This window comes from Narcine bancroftii, chromosome 3, assembly GCF_036971445.1.
Source record: "Narcine bancroftii isolate sNarBan1 chromosome 3, sNarBan1.hap1, whole genome shotgun sequence".
NCBI lineage: Eukaryota > Metazoa > Chordata > Chondrichthyes > Torpediniformes > Narcinidae > Narcine > Narcine bancroftii.
In genome coordinates, this window is record NC_091471.1 from 271,478,642 (window position 1) to 271,497,407 (window position 18,766).

Below are 18,766 nucleotides of genomic sequence, written 5' to 3' on the forward strand. Positions count from 1 at the left end.
TGCTTTGGTCACCATCCCGTGAGTAGTCTCCTCTGGTTCTCCTTCTCAAAAGTGGGTGGGCTGGGGGGGGTGTGGTCTCCCCATTTTCTGGTGCCCTGTGTGGGATTTTTAAAAAAAAGTACTATTGGCTCCTTTAGTGGGATGTTCACATCCTGTACGGAGAAGATGGCAGTCAAACTTGGCGGTGGAACCCTGCAGAAGCACTGTGACTGCTCTCCATGGGTCTGCATCAGTGGGGGCACTGCCACTACAGCATTTGAGTTCCTCCAACATTTCTGTGTGTTTGCAGATTTCTGTGCTTCACTCCAAATCTATTATTTACTCAACTTCCATTTAATTAATTTTGCTTTTTTTAAAAAAAAAAATCTAATCTAGGTTAAGGAGTGTGCTGTCTTCTCTATTATGGGTCTGGTAATTCAGAGTAGATGTAGAAAGGTTGTTGCCCATGGTGAGAGAGTCTAAGACAAGAGGGGACAAGCTCAGGATTGAAGGGTGTCCACTTTGAGCAGATGTGAGGAATTTCTTGAGCCACAAGATAGTGAGCCTGTGGAATTTGTTGCCAGAGGCAGTTGTGGAGGCCAGGTCTTTGGGTGTAATTAAATGAGCGATTGATGGGTTGTTGATTAGCCAGGGGATCAAAGGTTATGGGAAGGCCAGGCAGCGAGGCTGAGTGGGAAAATTGATCAGCTCGTGACTGAATGGCGGGGCAGATTCGATGGGCTGAATACTCTATTTCTGCTTTGATGGTCTTATGGCTACGATTAAGGAAGAAAATTATTGCTGTGGAAAATGCTGCTTCTGTCTTTCTGTAATTAGAAATGCGTGGGTATAATTCTTTAAACTGCACGTGGCATAATTGAGATCTTGCTAAATGTCATTCTTAAATGCATATTAACCCTTCTGTTACACTTGTATACCATTATTAATCCTGCTGGTTGAGAAAAGAATTGCCCTAATGTTGGTCGAGCATATCATGCCATCAGAAAATAACTGAAGGTGATCAGCTTACAATTTTATTCTTATAAACTTTCACCTTACCAACATTTTTCCTCCATTCATTCCCACTTGAGGATGAATTAAGTGGTCACTTCTCCCAAGGCTATTATAGTGATTACAATCTCGGCCCCAGGTGCCACTACATACTTCAACAGGAAAATGTAAGTAACTGGTTAATAAAGTTGGAGGGAATCAGGCAATATTGGGTTTAGAACATCATGCTGAATGGTCGGCCAAGCTCAAGGGGCCAGATACCCATCCGCTGCTGTTACTCGTTGGCAAAACCAGTTCTATAGCTTAGTGCAATGACAAAATAAATCTACACATTCCCCACCCACCCTCCTACGACCACCTCAGTAAATAATGAACATTACAGCTAATTCATGCTTAGAAAGTATAGGTGCTGTTATAATGTAACAGCTGAAAATGTATGTGAGTTCAAAAATCTGCCCTGTTTAAAGCAGCCAATCTTAACCAGGCCCACAGCACATTTAAATAAGTCTTCCAAAGCATAATTTGTTTTTTTTTAATGTAGTTAGTAGGAGAGAAGTAAGGAACAAACCAAAACTTGACTACTTCACAGGGAAGGGAACCCATAAACTTTAAACAGATTCCTTGGTGTGGGGGATGGGGGGGGGGGGGGGTGGGGGTGGGTGGCCATAGCTCAAAAAAAAGGTTGAGAACAGAAGCCTTAAAGTCTGTCTAACCATTAGTAGTGCAGGCATGTTTTCCTTTGTGAATTCTTATTATTGTGGCTTGCGATCTTTCTTTGGAACCAACATTTGTATTCTGTAATTTTTGTCATCCCCAGCCCATCTTTGCAATTATATTGGGCAAGGATTTCTGTGGGTAATGTGTCCTCAGTGGTGAGGTGGGCAGAGGCATGTTTAGGTGCAAAATATGCTGCGGTCTAAAGTGAAACCTAAATAAGAGGGCGCAGAGTGTTCTTGCCACAGGAGATGTATAATGAGAGGCTAACCTCGTGACTGTGGTTGGGTTGTTGTTTACATGACTATATCCTTAACTTAGCAAGCGAGCAGTTTCAAAGCTGCACCCTACCTCTGTTTGGCTTCTCGAATAAGGAAGCCAGCTTGAGCTGGTTGAAGGTTGCCTAGTGACAGACTCTGCACCTCCTTGTCCAGTGGTGATCCTAGTGCAAGTTGGCTAAGCAAAGACACAAGCAGAATGGGTCAGGGCTGTAAAGACATGGGAACAATGTGGAAGTAATAGATATTTTACTAGGGAAAAAGGAAGCAGTTTGTATAGTATTTGACTGGTCCAATCCTATGCTATAAAATTCAATACAATTTTTTATTGGTATCGTGGGTTTCAGGATGCAATGGTAGTTCTTGCGACAAAGGTTGGCTTCATAATTTGTCAGAAGTGTGAATGCAGTCCTTTTGTGTTTAATTAAAGATCAAAGGAAATGAGGAGGCAACTTTCAAAGTGTTGCAGAAACAAAGGACTAGATCAATGTTTCATTTCATTTCCTTGCAACGGAATATTGTGGCAGAAATATTTCAGTCATCTGGATCTGATAGTTTAAAGGAGTGGAATTAATTTAAGTACAGATAATCTTGGTTTTAAGAGGCTTTGTCAGTCCTTAAACTGTAACCACACTTCTTAATTCTTCATATTCTCAAAGCAGGTTTCCAATGATGTTATCGGCTTTTAGCGTGAATAAAAGACAGTGTCTCTGTGGCTCAGTGGGTAGAGGAGTAGGCGAAACCACATACTTGGAGTGGATTCTCATTAAATGGCTCTTGGTTGACGCTCATTTAGTTAATCTAAATGGAGTCACTAAGTGAGGCACTGTTGTTATTCATTTCGAAGGAGAATTTCAAGCATTTCTTTCCTCAGTTACCACCACCTCATTATTTGCTCTTCATTTCTCAAATGATCTACCTCTTCTACGGACTTTCATGGAAGGTTCACTCACCTTGTTCTGGGTTCCTGTTCCCATTCCTCTCTCTTTCTTTGGCTTGGCAGACGAAGATTTATGGAGGGGTAATGTCCACGTCAGCTGCAGGCTCATTGGTGACTGACAAGTCCAATGCGGGACAGGCAGGCACGGTTGCAGCGGTTGCAAGGGAAAATTGGTGGGATGGGGTTGGGTGTTGGGTTTTTCCTCCTTTGTCTTTTGTCAGTGAGGTGGGCTCTGCAGTCTTCTTCAAAGGAGGTTGCTGCCCGCCGAACTGTGAGGCGCCAAGATGCACAGTTTGAGGCGATATCAGCCCACTGGTGGTGGTCAATGTGGCAGGCACCAAGAGATTTCTTTAGGCAGTCCTTGTACCTCTTCTTTGGTGCACCTCTGTCATGGTGGCCAGTGGAGAGCTCGCCATATAACACGATCTTGGGAAGGCGACGGTCCTCCATTCTGGAGACGTGACCTACCCAGCGCAGTTGGATCTTCAGCAGCGTGGATTCGATGCTGTCGGCCTCTGCCATCTCGAGTACTTCGATGTTAGGGATGAAGTCGCTCCAATGAATGTTGAGGATGGAGCAGAGACAACGCTGGTGAAAGCATTCTAGCGACAATGGATCCCTTTCTGCCTTTAAGTCCGCAATGTCTGAGGAACAGTTGTCTTCTCTGAAGCCCCCTCGGCATGCGTATGCATACTCAAACTTGTTGCTGACTTCACTCCCCTCACTGTCTATTATCCTGAGGCTAAATGCTTGGGAGATTTCTGCACATTAGGCCTGTAGGAGAGAGGAAAAAAAATCAAGGTCTTTGCCCATAGGTTGTAGGTTAGGTGATCTAGGTCAGGAAAAAAAAGCACTGGGAAAAATTGTGGATTTCAGTGCGACTTTGCCACTGCCATGTCACTGACGTACTTTTAAAAAAAAAAAAAAAAAAAAAAAAAAACTGCTAACGTTAGAAGCAGTTGGACAAAGTTGATATCTGGGATGAGGAAAAATTGTGCCATTGATCTGTATTCATTTAAATCTGAGAAAAAGAGGTTAAATATTTTGAAGGGGTCTGAGGGATCTCCTCATTACCCCATCACCATTTTTGTTCCTTAATTCCCGTGACATCCTGACATTATCCCTGTATCCACCCTGTCAAGCCTGTAGGAATTAATTATGAATGTTTCAATAGCATCACTTCCCTTTGTTATCTGCCCAAGGGCAGAGGCAGTTTGCCCTCAAAGGACAATCCTTTCATCTTGGTAACCAATCTTTTCAATATTTTATTCGCTGCACTCTCTTGTATTATTTCATGGATAAGGAGTCCAGGTCTATTTTTCAGGTCTAATCTCACCAGGGGCCTATATAATGCCTTTTGCTCTTGCATCTTAATCTACTTGCAATAAAGGCTGACATTCTATTTGCCTTCCTAATTGCTTGCTGTTAACTTGCAGTGATGCATGCGTATAAGGACATGTAGATTCTTCTGAGCTGTACCATTTTCCAATCTGTCATCGAAAGAAGGCAGAAACTTTATAAAACACTGATTAGGATAGAATTGGACATAGAACTCTCCTATCACTGAACTTTTTAAGTTTGCAAAGATTTAGGGTACGTGTATAAATACCTCCTTGAATGGTTCCTGAGATTAGGAATTTCAGCTATAAATCCAGCTTCTCCTGTTAAAACATGCTATATGTTTAGAGCTTCATGAGTGGTCTAGGATGAGTAAATCAAAATAAACTTTTCTACTAGTGTAGGATTCAAAAAGCAGATATAAATTTGGTTTAAAAAAAAATGCTCTGAAAAATTTTTACTCTGCAAGTATTTTCTGATAGGTGTGGTGGAAATAATAAATCAAAGCTTTCCAAGGGGGGGCTGAATGGACATGGGAGAGGTACAGGGTTGGAGTTACTGCTGGGATTGCTCCATTAGAAACTTGCATCGATTCGATGGGACAAACGATAGCTACCTGGACTTCAATTCTGTGAAAGGTAGGATGGGATGGATGTGTGCTCCAAACATGGTGTTGCTTGAGCTCAGCTGCGAAGTTGGGGGTGAAGTGAGAGGGAATTGTACAAGGGGCTAGATTTCGATAGAAGATTTTGCAAGGCAAATGCTGGGATAGGCAAAAATTACTGAGGGGATTGGGATTGAATCTACCAGATATGGAGTGAATTTTAATTTCTACATTGCAGATGGGATGCTAGTAGGGCTGGACAGGTGGGAGTCGGCCAGCAAATGGTGATTGGCCTGTTGGATTTGATACCGCCTGAAGCTTCTGCATAGTGGTTAATGGGAGACTGGTGATAAATTGACTGGTTAAATTGAGTCTGAATATGGCATATGGTTGAGTGAGTCGCTGCTCATGAGTGCCATTGCGTGCTGGGGTTTTAACATCAATCTCTCTCTGGTTTCTGCGAGCGCACTCCTCATTCTCTCAATCCTGTCTTCATTCCTCCAACCCTCCTCCTCCTCCCCTCTCCATTTGACAGAACCATTCTTCTCTTCCCCCCCCCCCCCCCCACCACTCTGGCTTGCTCGTGCACCCTCCCTCCTTTATCCACCTGTTGACGTCTGCCTGTACAGCTCCCCCTGCCCCATCTGCTTATTCAGGCACCTGCCAACATTTTGCTCAAACCCGAAACATTGATTGTGTCTTTATCGTTGCTATATGAATACGTTGTTTGACCTGCTGAGTTTTTCCAGCTTTGTGTTTTTACTTCAATCACAGCAAACTTTCGTGTTTTATTCCTGTAAGGTTTATGCATCAGTTTGGGGTCCAATGGGAGGTTTGGTCTACGAGGAAATGAAGTTACAGAAGAGAGTTTACAGTTAAGGATGGTGGTGGTCTTCCCTGGCCTTTATTTTCAGTCTGAGGTTTTGCAGGAAGTTGCAGAGTTGAGTGATGTTGAGATGGCTGCCATCAGCATTCAACGTGACCAATGCGTGTCATGCGGGAGAGGAGCCAATGTTGGGATTGTGCTGGGAACAGGAGCCAGTGAAGGCATAAAATATTGACAGGGAGATGGGGCTCAGTCTAGAAGATTAACATAGCAGTGGTTATTGGTTTAGTCTAGTGGAGGGAACTGTCCAGGAGCTATAGTAGCAGTATGAACCTCAAGGAAAGGGAATTTCTCCATTGTTAGAAATGATTCTGTCCAGCACTAACTCTAATGGGTGAGCTGCTGGTGGAGGAGAAAGGGGTGGTAAAGTGGCTGGCAGAGGTGCTCCAGTTGTTTTATCTGTGGGGAGGAGAATTCCTGGAGATTGTAAATAAAGTGGTGCAACTAAAGATATCTCGATGAACCAAAGGATCTGTGATGGGAGAGAATAATGATGTGCAATGTTGGCTGGAGATTAATTTATTTCACTAATTTTGAGAGAGAACTAGTACTGGCCGGCAACAGTAGATGGGAAGGGAAAAGGAGTGAAGAAGCACTGATGAGTGGATGTTTGGGATGTCACCCTGAGCGTTCAAACTCTTTTCCCTTTTATCTGTATGATTTTGTACCGTGTCAGGCTGTATCTTTCCGCCATGATTGTGTGGAGACAATAAGAGAATTTATTTATTGTGCACAATACTTTGCTCTATGGGACTCGATGACAAGTCTTCGAGCTATGCAGCATTGAATCAGGCCCTTCAGCCAATGGTCATGGCACTAACTGAGCAGGACCCGGTGGCCTGCATTTGGCCCATATCCCTCTAAACCATCCCTTTTCATGTAGCTGTCCAAATTTCTCTTAAATGTCACAATTTTAACCTGACTCTACATCTTCCTCTTGTTCCACATACCCTTCAACCTCTATGCTGGAAAAGGTTGCTCCTTGAGTCGCTTTTAAATTCCCTTCCCACCTTCAATCCATGCACTTCCCAATGGTGGTGAGAAGAGGGCATGGTCCAGGTGGTGATGGTCCTTGAGGATAGAGGCTATTTTCTTGATACACCACCTTAAGAGAGTGGAGACTAATGCTCATAATGGCACTGGCCAAGTTCACAATTCTCTGTACCCTTTTCCTACCCTGTGCATTGGCACCTCTGTACCAGACAGTGATGCAACCAGTCAGAATACTCTCCATGATGCACCTGTAGAAATTTGCAAGAGTCTTTGGTGACATATCAAATCTCCTCAAACTCCTGACAAAGTCTAGCTGCTTGTGATCCCTCTTCATGATTGCATTGACATGGCCCAGAACAGAACTTCAGATGTTGACACACAGAAATTTAAAGTTCTTTAACCTTTTTGTTGCTGACCCGTTGAGGTCTGGTTTGTGTTCTCCTGATTTCCCCTTCCTGAAGTCCACAATCAGCTCCTTGATTTTGCGAACAGTGAATGCCAGACTCTTGAAGTGGCCCCTCTCAACTAGTTGATCTATCTCGCTCCTGCACGCTTCCTTGTTGCCATCTGCAATTCTGTTGACAACTGTGGTGTCGTCAGCAAATTTGCAGGTGGCTTTTGAATTGTGCCTGGCCCCACAGTCATGGGTGAAGTGTGAGTAGAGCAGTGGCCTGAGCACGCATCTTTGAGGCGTGCCTATGTTGATTGCCGGTGAGGAGGAGACGTTGTTCTCAATCTACATTGACTGTGGTCTTCCATTGAGGAAGTCGAGGATCAGAAATGAGGTTCAGCATCAACTTGTGGAAGCAAAGCTAATAAAAGCTGCCTTCCTTTGCAATTCTTAAGTTCAATTCAAAAGCAATGAAAGCAAATTTTCAAGGATGAGATGTTGGCAGAAAGCTTGTAGTTGATTTCCTCACCTCTACTGATTTTGAAATTCCGCAGGTGAGTTGATCTCCACTCTGGTGGTGCTCTCACCACCCATACTTTCTTGCCCAGAGCTCTTGTGTACTTGGACAGCCGCTGTGGGATGCAAAGTGCATGGAGGGGCTCTGCCTGGGTGGTTGCTCTTCTGTCTGTCACTGGTCATGTTATCAGGCAGGTGACAATCCTCATCCGGCCCCCACTATTCTGTCAAGCAGCTGCAACGATGCCGTGCTATTAGAAAGGAATGCACGATTTGTCCTTTTTAACAGTAATCCAACGCTTTATTTGTTAACTCCACATGCCAGTCATCATTGTAATTTGTAATTTGCAGTGTGCTGATGGCCCAAGCATCTGCCTTGGATGGTTTTTATGAAGATGTGGCAGAATGTTTTTGTCTGGCATTGCTTCCAGTGCAGATGCCCACAAAGCCAACACCTCATCATCCAGTGATTTTCGGATTTACGTAATGACATGCTGTCTCCATTTCGTGAGATATTACAGGATTCCCCTCCTATTAGTTTATTCCAGTAAAGTTAGACAGCACATTGCTTGCATTTACTCTTGTCCGAATTGTGCTTTCTGCCAAATATTTAAAGATCAGAGCAGGTAGACATTTAGTTACACAATCCCTAATAAATTCCAGGAGCTCATGATTGCTTGGCCTTTCCAGAGTTCAGTTGGGAATGAGCTGCAGTGGATGTTGATCAGAGCTGCACAAAGACCTGGCCACATAAGTATAGCAGATTTCCTTTCCTAATACCTTAAGATTTTTTTTTTTTTTACAGCAGCCAGATTGTTTCATGATCACCTGTATTTAAAGTGGTATTTTAATCCAAATTTACTTTAAATTACAGGAATGCATGTCCCAAGTCTATCACACGATAGTCTTTGAACTCCCCTCCCAAGGCTGATGAGATATTGGTATAATTTGATCAATGTGCTGCCAGTGTACCTGGTTCTTTTAAAAAAGATGAAAGGTGTCTGCAAGTAAGAATTGGTACAAATATTGGTTGGACAATTTGGCTGTTGCAAGCAATCACTCTGAAGAGAGATGGAATTCTCTTGTGCCTGTAATGGAAGTTGGTTAACATAATTCCTGAGGAATGCACATTGGAATACAACGTGGGGTAGATGACAGGGGTGGGATTTCTGAACAGAGAAATGGGTTGGGTTTTTACTGCCCTGACATTCAGCAGATCGTGGTCGAGGAGGCACGTGTTGTCCATCCATAACACTGGACAACAACTTTTATCAAAAGGTTTGCTTCCTGAAATGAAATGGGGGAGGGGGGGGATTATGATGGACAACTAACTTCAAGCTGAGCACACAAGGCAATTTCCGAGAAACATTAATTTGACTCTCGGGCTGACTGCACATGTTGCACAACAAATATGAGGAGCTCAGGGATTGTCCTGGTCACCAATTTTTTAACCAAAGTAGAACTCCTAGGCTTTCTTAATAAGTGCAGTCACGCTGAGTCTTTGAGCGTATACTAATCACAAATTTAACCGATTTATCACTGCTGTTGCAACATTGACGAGAAATTTCTGCTGTATTAAATCTTCCTGAAGACAATAAATGCTTTTGTTAAGTACACTCAATGTGCTGTTGCCTGAAGAACATGTGAATCAACAAGTGTTCAATCTAAATCAATGTAATGCACAGCATCTGTATATGTGAGCTGCTTTTATCATCTGTCTGTATCTATCCTGATTAAGCATGCCTAGACCCAAGACAAAATGTTGCAAAGCACCTGCACTGAGTACATGCTCAGGCATGTTTGGACTGACCAAATCAGTGAGCAGTATATTAGTAGTCTTAAAATATGACAGGAAATCACAAAAAATAGGTTGTATCTTTTTTAAAAAGGTACATGATTTGAAAAATTTAAGGAGATTTTTATGATCAGCAGCCCAAAATCTATAAAATATCCCCAAGTGTTCAGAAAGCAAAATCTTTGTTGACCTGTATGATTGCCTCTGGACAACGGGACAATTAAAAAAAAAAAAAAAAATAAATAAATTTTTATTTTTTAAAGACTCGTATAGAACATCATTACATCATCATATAAATAGTATTTTAAAATTTGTCTTGTATGATTACCCAAATCTCCCCCCCCCCCACTCCCACAAACTGCTAACATTAAAAAAAAACCAATTGGCCAAAAAAAGGGGTGTCTGAGCCTTCATTAATTAGTCAATTTTTTAATCTTCAGGAATTCAATGCTATTAACCTAACTATATTGTTAAACTTTTTCAGGGAAGTTAGTTATGTCCTTAAGCCGGTATGATTCAAATAAGATCACCATATTTTCTTTCTAAGATTAAGTTATCTTTTCCAGGGAGACACAACTTTGCATTTCCATATTCCAGTGAGTAATAAGTAGGGGAAGTCAGACTTCCATGCAGCAGTGATACATCTCCTGGCTACCGCTAGTGGAATCCTCACGAACTGGATTTGATATTTTGATCGTTTTGTGTCAATAACCAATACAATTCTGGTTCTAATGGAAAATCCACTTCTATAATTTTTTTTCAACATTTCTGCCAAGTCATGCCTAAAGGATCTTACTTTCATACATAGCCAGGATGAATGTATAAATGTTCCAACCTCTACCCCACATCTAAAACACGAGTCTGAAATTTCAGATTTTAAACAGTGTAATTTTTGTGGTTTAAGGTACAATTGGTGCATAAAATTGTATTGTACCAATCTATATCTGACATTAATAAATGATGCAATATTATCAGAGCCCAATTTTGACCAATATTGTTCTTGAATGATTTTCCCCAAGTCCGTCTCCAACCTTTCCCTCGATTTGTGTAAGGCTATTCTTCTGCAATAGGAAATACATCGTAGATTCCGATTTATTTGTGATCCCCTTTTGAAGAGGAGCCTGTCCATCACTACATATTGGCAGGGTCACGGCTGGTCCTAAACAATCCCTTTAAAAAATCATCTTAATTGAAGAGATCAGAAGAAAATACTATTTGACAAATCACTTCTTTTTGTTTAGCTGTTCAAATGTCTTAAATAGTCCTTGTTCATGACAATCCTCGATACACTTGATCCCTTTACAGTGCTAAGTGTCCAGGATTTTATTTCAGAATGTTGAGGGTATTAACTCATTTTGTTACAAGGGCATTTTTGAAGATAACCCCACTTTTTGATCTATGCATTTATTAATTTGTGGCCAGATTGAAATGGTGTTTTAGAATGGGCTTGTCTATAATCAGACAATAATATTCCATTTGTAAATGAGATCTGTGACTTTCTCACTCACCAGACATTGACCAATCTGAGCCCAATCAGGAATATTCCCCCCCCCTCAAAAAAATTTTCAATTTCAATTGGGCAGCCAAAGGATATTTATTAAAATCAGCTAATCGTAGTTCACCCAGTGAATAATCCCAAGTAAGTTTTTTTTCCATGGAGACTCTTGGCATCTTAGAATTCCATATAAATTGTCTTTTATGCTTGCTAAGTGCTTTTATATCTTAAAAAAAAAACATGTTAGTATAAGGCTGGACAGGGTTTGAAAGAAATATTGCAGTCTTGGCATCTGTTAGTACCACTGATCCTCCCCATCAAAGTAATGGGCAGGACCCTCCATCGACATAAATCCTCTTTAACCTTTCCCAGCAAGGGGAGGTCATTCAATTTGTATAAATTCTGCAAGTTATTGTCTACCTTTATTCCTAAATATTTAATATCCCCCACCCCCCCAACCATCCCTTGTGTCCAATCAAATTTACTTCCTTGTTGCAACTGTCAATAATCTTTCGTTAGGGGCACACTCCTGTTCGGCTCAGAATCATGGGTCCTCTACCGGCATCACCTACGGCTCCTAGAACGCTTCCACCAGCGTTGTCTCCGCTCCATCCTCAACATTCATTGGAGCGCTTTCATCCCTAACGTCGAAGTACTCGAGATGGCAGAGGTCGACAGCATCGAGTCCACGCTGCTGAAGATCCAGCTGCGCTGGATGGGTCACGTCTCCAGAATGGAGGACCATCTCCTTCCCAAGATCGTGTTATATGGCGAGCTCTCCACTGGCCACCGTGACAGAGGAGCACCAAAGAAAAGGTACAAGGACTGCCTAAAGAAATCTCTTGGTGCCTGCCACATCGACCACCGCCAGTGGGCTGATCTCACCTCAAACCGTGCATCTTGGCGCCTCACAGTTTGGCGGGCAGCAACCTCCTTTGAAGAAGACCGCAGAGCCCACCTCACTGACAAAAGGCAAAGGAGGAAAAACCCAACACCCAACCCCAACTCACCAATTTTCCCGTCAACACCTGCAACCGTGTCTGCCTGTCCCGCATCGGACTTGTCAGCCACAAATGAGCCTGCAGCTGACGTGGACTTTTTACCCCCTCCATAAATCTTCGTCCGCGAAGCCAAGCCAAAGAAAGAAAGAGGGGCATAATTTGGCTTTTATCAAAGCTTATTTTATACCCAGAATCTTGTGTCTGTTCCTGTTCACTCTGAGCCCTCTTGAGTTTGGTTCCTGCCGAACAAATTCTGCTCGTGGTTCCGTTGCTAAAATAAATAGAGCTGGAGATGATGGGCAGCCTTGTCTACTTGACCGACTGAGTGGGAAAACTTGAGACATCTGACCATTGGTGACCATCTTAGCTTGAGGTTTACCATAAAGTGCTTTTATCCAATTAATAGATGATTATGACTAAGGGGACAATTGAAAGCGGATGGCTGCCTCTGGAGATGCACGTTTGCCAGACTTCGATAATGATTTCCATCCCTGTCAGGTGTATGTGAAGCCAGACATGAGAGGTTGCCGATGCTGGAACCAAAAAAAAAAAACCATGGGCCAAGCAATGTCTTGTTTCAAATTGTCAGCTGACTATTCCCCTACATGGATGTTGCCTGATCTGCTGAGTTCCTCCAGCAGTTAGTTTCTTTTTGTACAATCCATTTATTTAATGTTACTGAGACTGCATTTTATTCCAGTGCTGCATTAGGATTCAAGTGCCTGTTTTCTTCTGTTCAGTGATCTTGGTCTCTTGACACCAGCCCATGAACTTTAATCCACCATTAAGTCTGTACAAGTTCTTCAGTTCTCCAATGTAGATCCACGTCCACTGGACATTTTTGACCCAAGCTGGAATATTTTGTTTTGTTCTTAATTTATTAACAAAATTGGTGATGGATGATAAGTACCAGCTATTAAATGAATATATTAGCTGAGTATAAGGAGATGGGTGAAGGCCATCAAATGTGGACTTGAATGATAGGCTTCTGCACTATAAATGTTATAAAATGTTGATCTTCAGTCTGTCATCTTTTCTTCTAATGTTATTCTTTTCTATTTTTTTCCAGTATTACGAAATGTCCTATGGATTGAACATTGAAATGCATAAACAGGTAAGCCTTTTCCTTGAAGGTTGAATAACTCCATTAATCAAGGTTACTGCAGAATGACAGTATGCACGGTGCAGTCACAGACTACGATGTACCTCTGCGATCCACTATCATTCACTTCTAGAGCTGGTGGTTGTAGTCCCACAGGAATAACTTCATATGTAGTAAAAAGTGAGACTTCAAGAGCAAGGCTGACATGAACTCAAAAGGGCCCAGGAAGTGAGTGAGTGTAATCCCTTGAGGCCACCTTCCACTTGCCCACTCACAAAGCTAGGCTCATCAGCTGAGGTGCTCTGTAATGCCTTTTGATTCAGACCAGATGGAAATTCTTACAAGCTGTTACAACTCGAGCAGTTGGCCAGCAGTTCTTTTTCAAGCTTGTTTATTGTCATATGGGCCAAGATGCAATAATGGAGATTGTTTCGCAAGCAGGCCAGTTGACATCTTGTGGCAAGTAAGACACTACAAACTACAAAGAGAGATCAGTTGGGTATGGATTAAAGGCAATGCTGGACTCTTCTTGTGGTTGAGGTCCTGAAGTTGTTAGGCCAGTTACTTTGATGGACTGAGGGGGAGGGGTGGCTGAGGGAGGGAGGGGGGGTGGTGGGGTGGTTGGATGAGTGCCAAATCTGCAAAAACATTTGCAATTGCAGTTAGTCATGTTCTAAGTGTTAGAATGGAGAGATGGAAGAGCAGAGTCCTTGTAGGTCATGAAAGAAGATCTGGTGCAGTTCAGAAAATGTGGCCATGCTTCATTGATGTTTCATTGTCAGAAAGCTTTATAGAATAGGAGGCCATTCAGCCCATTGCATCCTGTCATTATTCAGGAAACGTTGCCCACTCTGCTTTTTGGTTTGTTTTTTTGTTCACTTCACTTGATTTTTTTTGTATACTACAAATATGCCATATAAAATAAAGGTATGAATAAATATCACTATCTAACTAGGTATTTTGAAATGAAAAGAAAGAAGATAACAAAAGTGGATATGCAGGTTGTACAACTCTTAGGGTCATCAAAATCGATGAATGTTTCAATCAAGCATATTGTTGAATAGCTCAGTAAATGCTTGTGGCGATCCCTGGCTTCAGGTCGTGCGTTTTCGCAGAACTCTTCTAGCTTGAAGAACCTTGCTACTCGTTGACCCATAGTGAAACTCTCTCTGAAGTCAACTGCAGTGAAATAGAAAGTGAGCCTGTCTGCAGGCAATAACCTTGTTTGTCATGTACAGAGGGCCAAACTGTCACTATTTTATCAGTTCAGGTTTTGCCATACCATGTTATCAATGATGTTATAGTTGATGGGTTGAACCAAGCGCTTGGAAACTGGTCAGTGGTCCCACCTGTTCAACAGCTCCACACAACTCATTTGCCAGCTTTCACTGAACTCTCTCTGCCCTTTTTGACTTGTGCTCCGCTAGCTTCTGTTTAAATTCACTTTTTGTGGTAGAACCATTTCCCTTTCTTGGTAAGTAAGAGTTTCCTGACTCTTATTAGTAACTATCTTGCGTTTATGGTTTCCCTTAGGCAGGCTCATGGATGACTCTTGCACAGGCACTTGGATAAAAGAAAAATAGAAAGTTATGAGGTAGGGAGGGTTTAGATTTTTTCGGGGGGGTCAGCACCACATGGCGGGCTGAAAGCCTGTAATGTTCTAGGGATTTGATTGGTTGAAGGATAGGGTGTTGGTTTGCTGGATGGGGACACAGAACATTGAGGGTATTTTGTGTTTAACAATTGGATCAAGCTTCAAGAGCAAAGCCATCAATAAACACTAAATCAAAACCCGGAAGGGAATTTGCAATCAATCATCCTGTTTCACCATTTGAGAACAATGCATCAAAAGCTTAGAGGAAAACTGATCGACACTGAGAGCAGCATTGAGTTAGCACTTGAGCCTTGCTTTTGTCCCGATTCAATACAGTCTGCATTGCTGTGGTTGGCCTAAATGCCCAATGACTTGACCCAGCATCCAACACAAAATTTGAGTTACTGCTGCATTTTATTTACATGGCGTAATATCCAAGCACAAAGTGCTATGGTCATAACTTTGCTTTTCACTGTTAAATTTTGGATGCAATAATCCTTACAATTTTTCTTAGTTTTATTTACCTCTCAAAGAGTGACAGGATTATATTCACAGATTAGTGGCGGTGATGCTAGAGAGTAGGTCACACTGTGGTGAAATCATTGTTCTAGAATGCTGTATCCATTGAAATGATCGGGCTAGAACTCTGGGAGTGGGGAGCTTGGTATGTAGTCATCTGGATAATGTCGACATGGGCCTGGATTGCTCAAAACCACAGGAGAACTGCTTAAGTGATGCGTTTGTGCCCTGATTAGCTTGTGGTCTGTGGGTATTGTGCAATTAAAGCTGCTCCTGTTATTTATATTTTTTGGTTCATGTAGACTGATGACGGCAGAGAGTTTTCTGCAACAAAACCACAGGTGGAAGGTGGCAATGTGAGAGTCACTAACTGTACCAGAAGGAACTGCTGTAAAGTGGGGTCTGGTTGCCAACTCTGGACAAAGTTGGCTTGGCTCCATTGGTGGCACTTTTGCTACCGACTTGCAACGTGGGGTCTCAAGCCTCAAGTTATTTGTGGGCCAGCTGCAGGAGCTCTGCCTGTAGAGGAAGGTGACTTCCTTCAGTTGAGCTCCCTGATATTTGTCACAGTTGTTCTTGAGTTTAATATTTTAAAACAACAGGGAAATCTTTGGTTGAATCTGTTTCTATTTTTAGCCAACATGATTGAAATCTGTCTAATCCAGTAGCCACGTGCTGTTATTGATTAATGTGGTTCGCTTTAACGTTTTGTGTAGGTACCATACATGAAAGGGTAGGATATGAGAAAAGGCTTCATCCACAGGGTTTCTGTTCCCCGAAGGAGGGAGGGTGATCAAGCTGGTATTTAAGATGATTAACCAAATTAATGGGAGAAATAGAGGAAAAACAAGTTCAGACAGTGGATTATTTCCCAATAAGTTACAATAGAAATTACGAAGACAAAATGCTGTGGATGTTGCACATGCTCGCCAGGTCAGGCTGCATCCATGGAGTGAGAAATCAGATTAACACTTCAAGCTAATAATCTTTCATTACAAGGGGTCACAAAATACATGTTGATACTTTGATGAAGGTCTCAAGCCCGAAACATCGGTTCTGTGTCTCTGCCTTTGCTACACGAAGGACCTGCTGAGCTTCTCCAGCATTGGGTTTTTACTTCAGTGTCTAGAGACACTTCTTTACGAAATGCATTAAAGTGAGTTCCTTCAGAGAAGATGTCAGTGCTTCGTACATAGTGGAAATCAGGAACAATTGTGCTGCATAAAGCTACTAAGCAGAGGTTTTAATTTATAAAAAAATGTTTTTGTTATTGTAATAAGAGATGTGGAACCATGGCAATTAAATGAAACTGTGATACAGACTAGCCATGATGTAATTTAATAGTGAATCTGGCTGGAAGGCTCAGGAAATTTAACTGTGATCAAGTTGTTTTTTAATTGAGCCTGAATTATTTGAGGTGGGAGCTGGAATGGATGAGTTGGGCTCTCATTTTAAGGCAAAATGCAATGATGAGTATTAAGAGATGGTGGTATTTCCTCTTGCAAAGGAAAAGTTCATAAGAAATGCAGAAGTTTGCAAATACAGACAAGGTTTGTTCTGTCAGTATATGAAGACTGTTTTGTATATTGATCATTGGAATTGATTAGTTCAAATTTCAAATCTTAAGCACCATGCAGTGTTTCCATTCCCAATCTCAATGAAAGGAATTCTTTGCAGGCTGTTCTAACCATCTTCCTTCCTCTGATAACCATTTGTTATGGGAATGCATTCAAGATGAGAAATGCTCCTTGTACCCTGACTTAGTGGGTGACTGCAGGACTGTAACTCATGTCAGATACCCAGTCTCCATGAGCAAACTGAGTTTCAGCCACGGAATGCATCACATGCCAATCTCATCCTTTTTTTTTGGAGAGGGGCCAGTGTTGGGAGTCTCAGTCTAAGGAGAAATGTTCTCCTCACGTGAATGGGATTGGACAATGTTCTTGAACTGTGCTATAAATTTCTGCGATATGTTGTGTGTGGTCCATTTTGGACAGAAGGAAAGGGATTTAATGTGAAAACAATTCTTTTTGCAAATGAATTCACTGCTGAAAATATTAAAACTCATGCAAGCTAGCCATTAAAATAAATTGAAATATAGACAAACATTCAGTGCAATAACAGGCACTTCTGGAACCAGGTGCTGTGCTGCCAAAATACCCCAATTCATTTGCATTTTGAAAGGTGGGAGGAAACCAGAGTACCTGTAGAAAGCCCACACAAACACAGGGAGAACGTACAAACTCCTCACAGGCAGCACTGAATCTGAACCCAGGTCGCTGCCACAGAAATAGTGTTGCACTAACCACGCTGTAGTGGAAAACAGGCTTTTAAAACTGAACTGGTTTACGGGATTGTGATCCCCAGTGGGGTCATTGTAACTCGAGGCAGGACAAAAATTAAAACAAAATATGACATGACTCCGAGATGTGCTGTCTTCACCTGTTGTCTTTGCAAATGCACAGGAGCTGATTATGAGCTTGACACAATCCCTGAGGGGCAGGATTTACTTGGAAGACTTGGCAGAGTGAAATCCTAAAAGGCAAATTGAGTTTTCAATTTTTGTAAAACCTGGTGCCCAGGGCAATCCTAGTCTCTCTGCTTGCACTAGGTGGGAAATTTATTTCCATGGCTACAGTTATTATGTCAGAATGCAAGTCACAGTACAGAGAATAGGAACTCGGGGGCATGTGGTGGAGTTGATGCACTAAACAGTGAGCTAGTTAAGCAGGAGAGAAAGTAATTGAAGGTCAAGTTGATGAGATGGAGCAACTTGAGAAGGCTTCTATGGGGAGTAAATGCCAGGATGATTATTCAATTTAATGACTTAATTCTTAATTCATTCTGTCATGTTGCAATGGGTTAAAAACTGATCACATTGAATTAGGAAATGCAATGAAAACACAATGTTTGTGATGCCGAGAATAACATGTACATGCACTTGAAGACGAGGTCTGGTTGATATCAAATGAAGTATCGTAAGCAATACCCCTGTATGATGGGATGCTGAGAAGAAGTGTCCCACAGCATTTTTCACCAAGTTGTGACTTAAAACAAATCTGCTCTTGTATTTTGGTGATGTTCCAAGACTTCGAGCTCTTAACATGAAAGATGTTCTGTATCAAAACCAGGGCAAGATAAATGTATTTTTCCAAACATAGTGGCCAACATTTGCAATGATCGAGCTGCTGTTAACTTACATTTTGGATTCGGGAAGATGGAAACAGGATCCAATCTGTGGAGATGAGCTTGGGGTATAAAGAGTTTATTTCATCTCTCTCAGTGCAGGATTTTTAGATTTCAGATTTCAGATTTGTTGTCAGAACATACATGACATTACATACAACACTGAGATTCCTTTTTCCTGCATGCGCGGCAGAATTACCATTTACTGGTAGTGGAAAAAATAATCTGTACAACAGTGTACATGTAAACAAATAAAATAACTGTAAATAGATAATGCATGTGAACAAACTGCAATATAGAGAGAACAAAATGAAAATCAAATGCACAAGTAAGAGTCCTTAAATGAGTCTGAGTTTGTCATTGGTAGAGGGGGAGCAGCTGTTCTTGAACCTGGTGGTGTGAGTCTTTCCTGATGGCAGCAGTG

The 18,766-nt window shown here is 41.9% G+C and overlaps 1 protein-coding gene across 2 annotated transcripts in view; it reads left to right on the forward strand.

Moving 5' to 3' along the window:
- Nucleotides 1-18,766, forward strand: part of LOC138758771 (transducin-like enhancer protein 4) — a 209,670-nt gene that overhangs the window by 28,291 nt on the left and 162,613 nt on the right. For both annotated transcript variants that reach the window (XM_069928143.1, XM_069928144.1), the window contains exons 4-5: nt 13,011-13,055; nt 17,683-17,707. In XM_069928143.1, the coding sequence (XP_069784244.1) occupies nt 13,011-13,055; nt 17,683-17,707 (70 nt within the window). The remainder of the gene's footprint in view (nt 1-13,010; nt 13,056-17,682; nt 17,708-18,766) is intronic.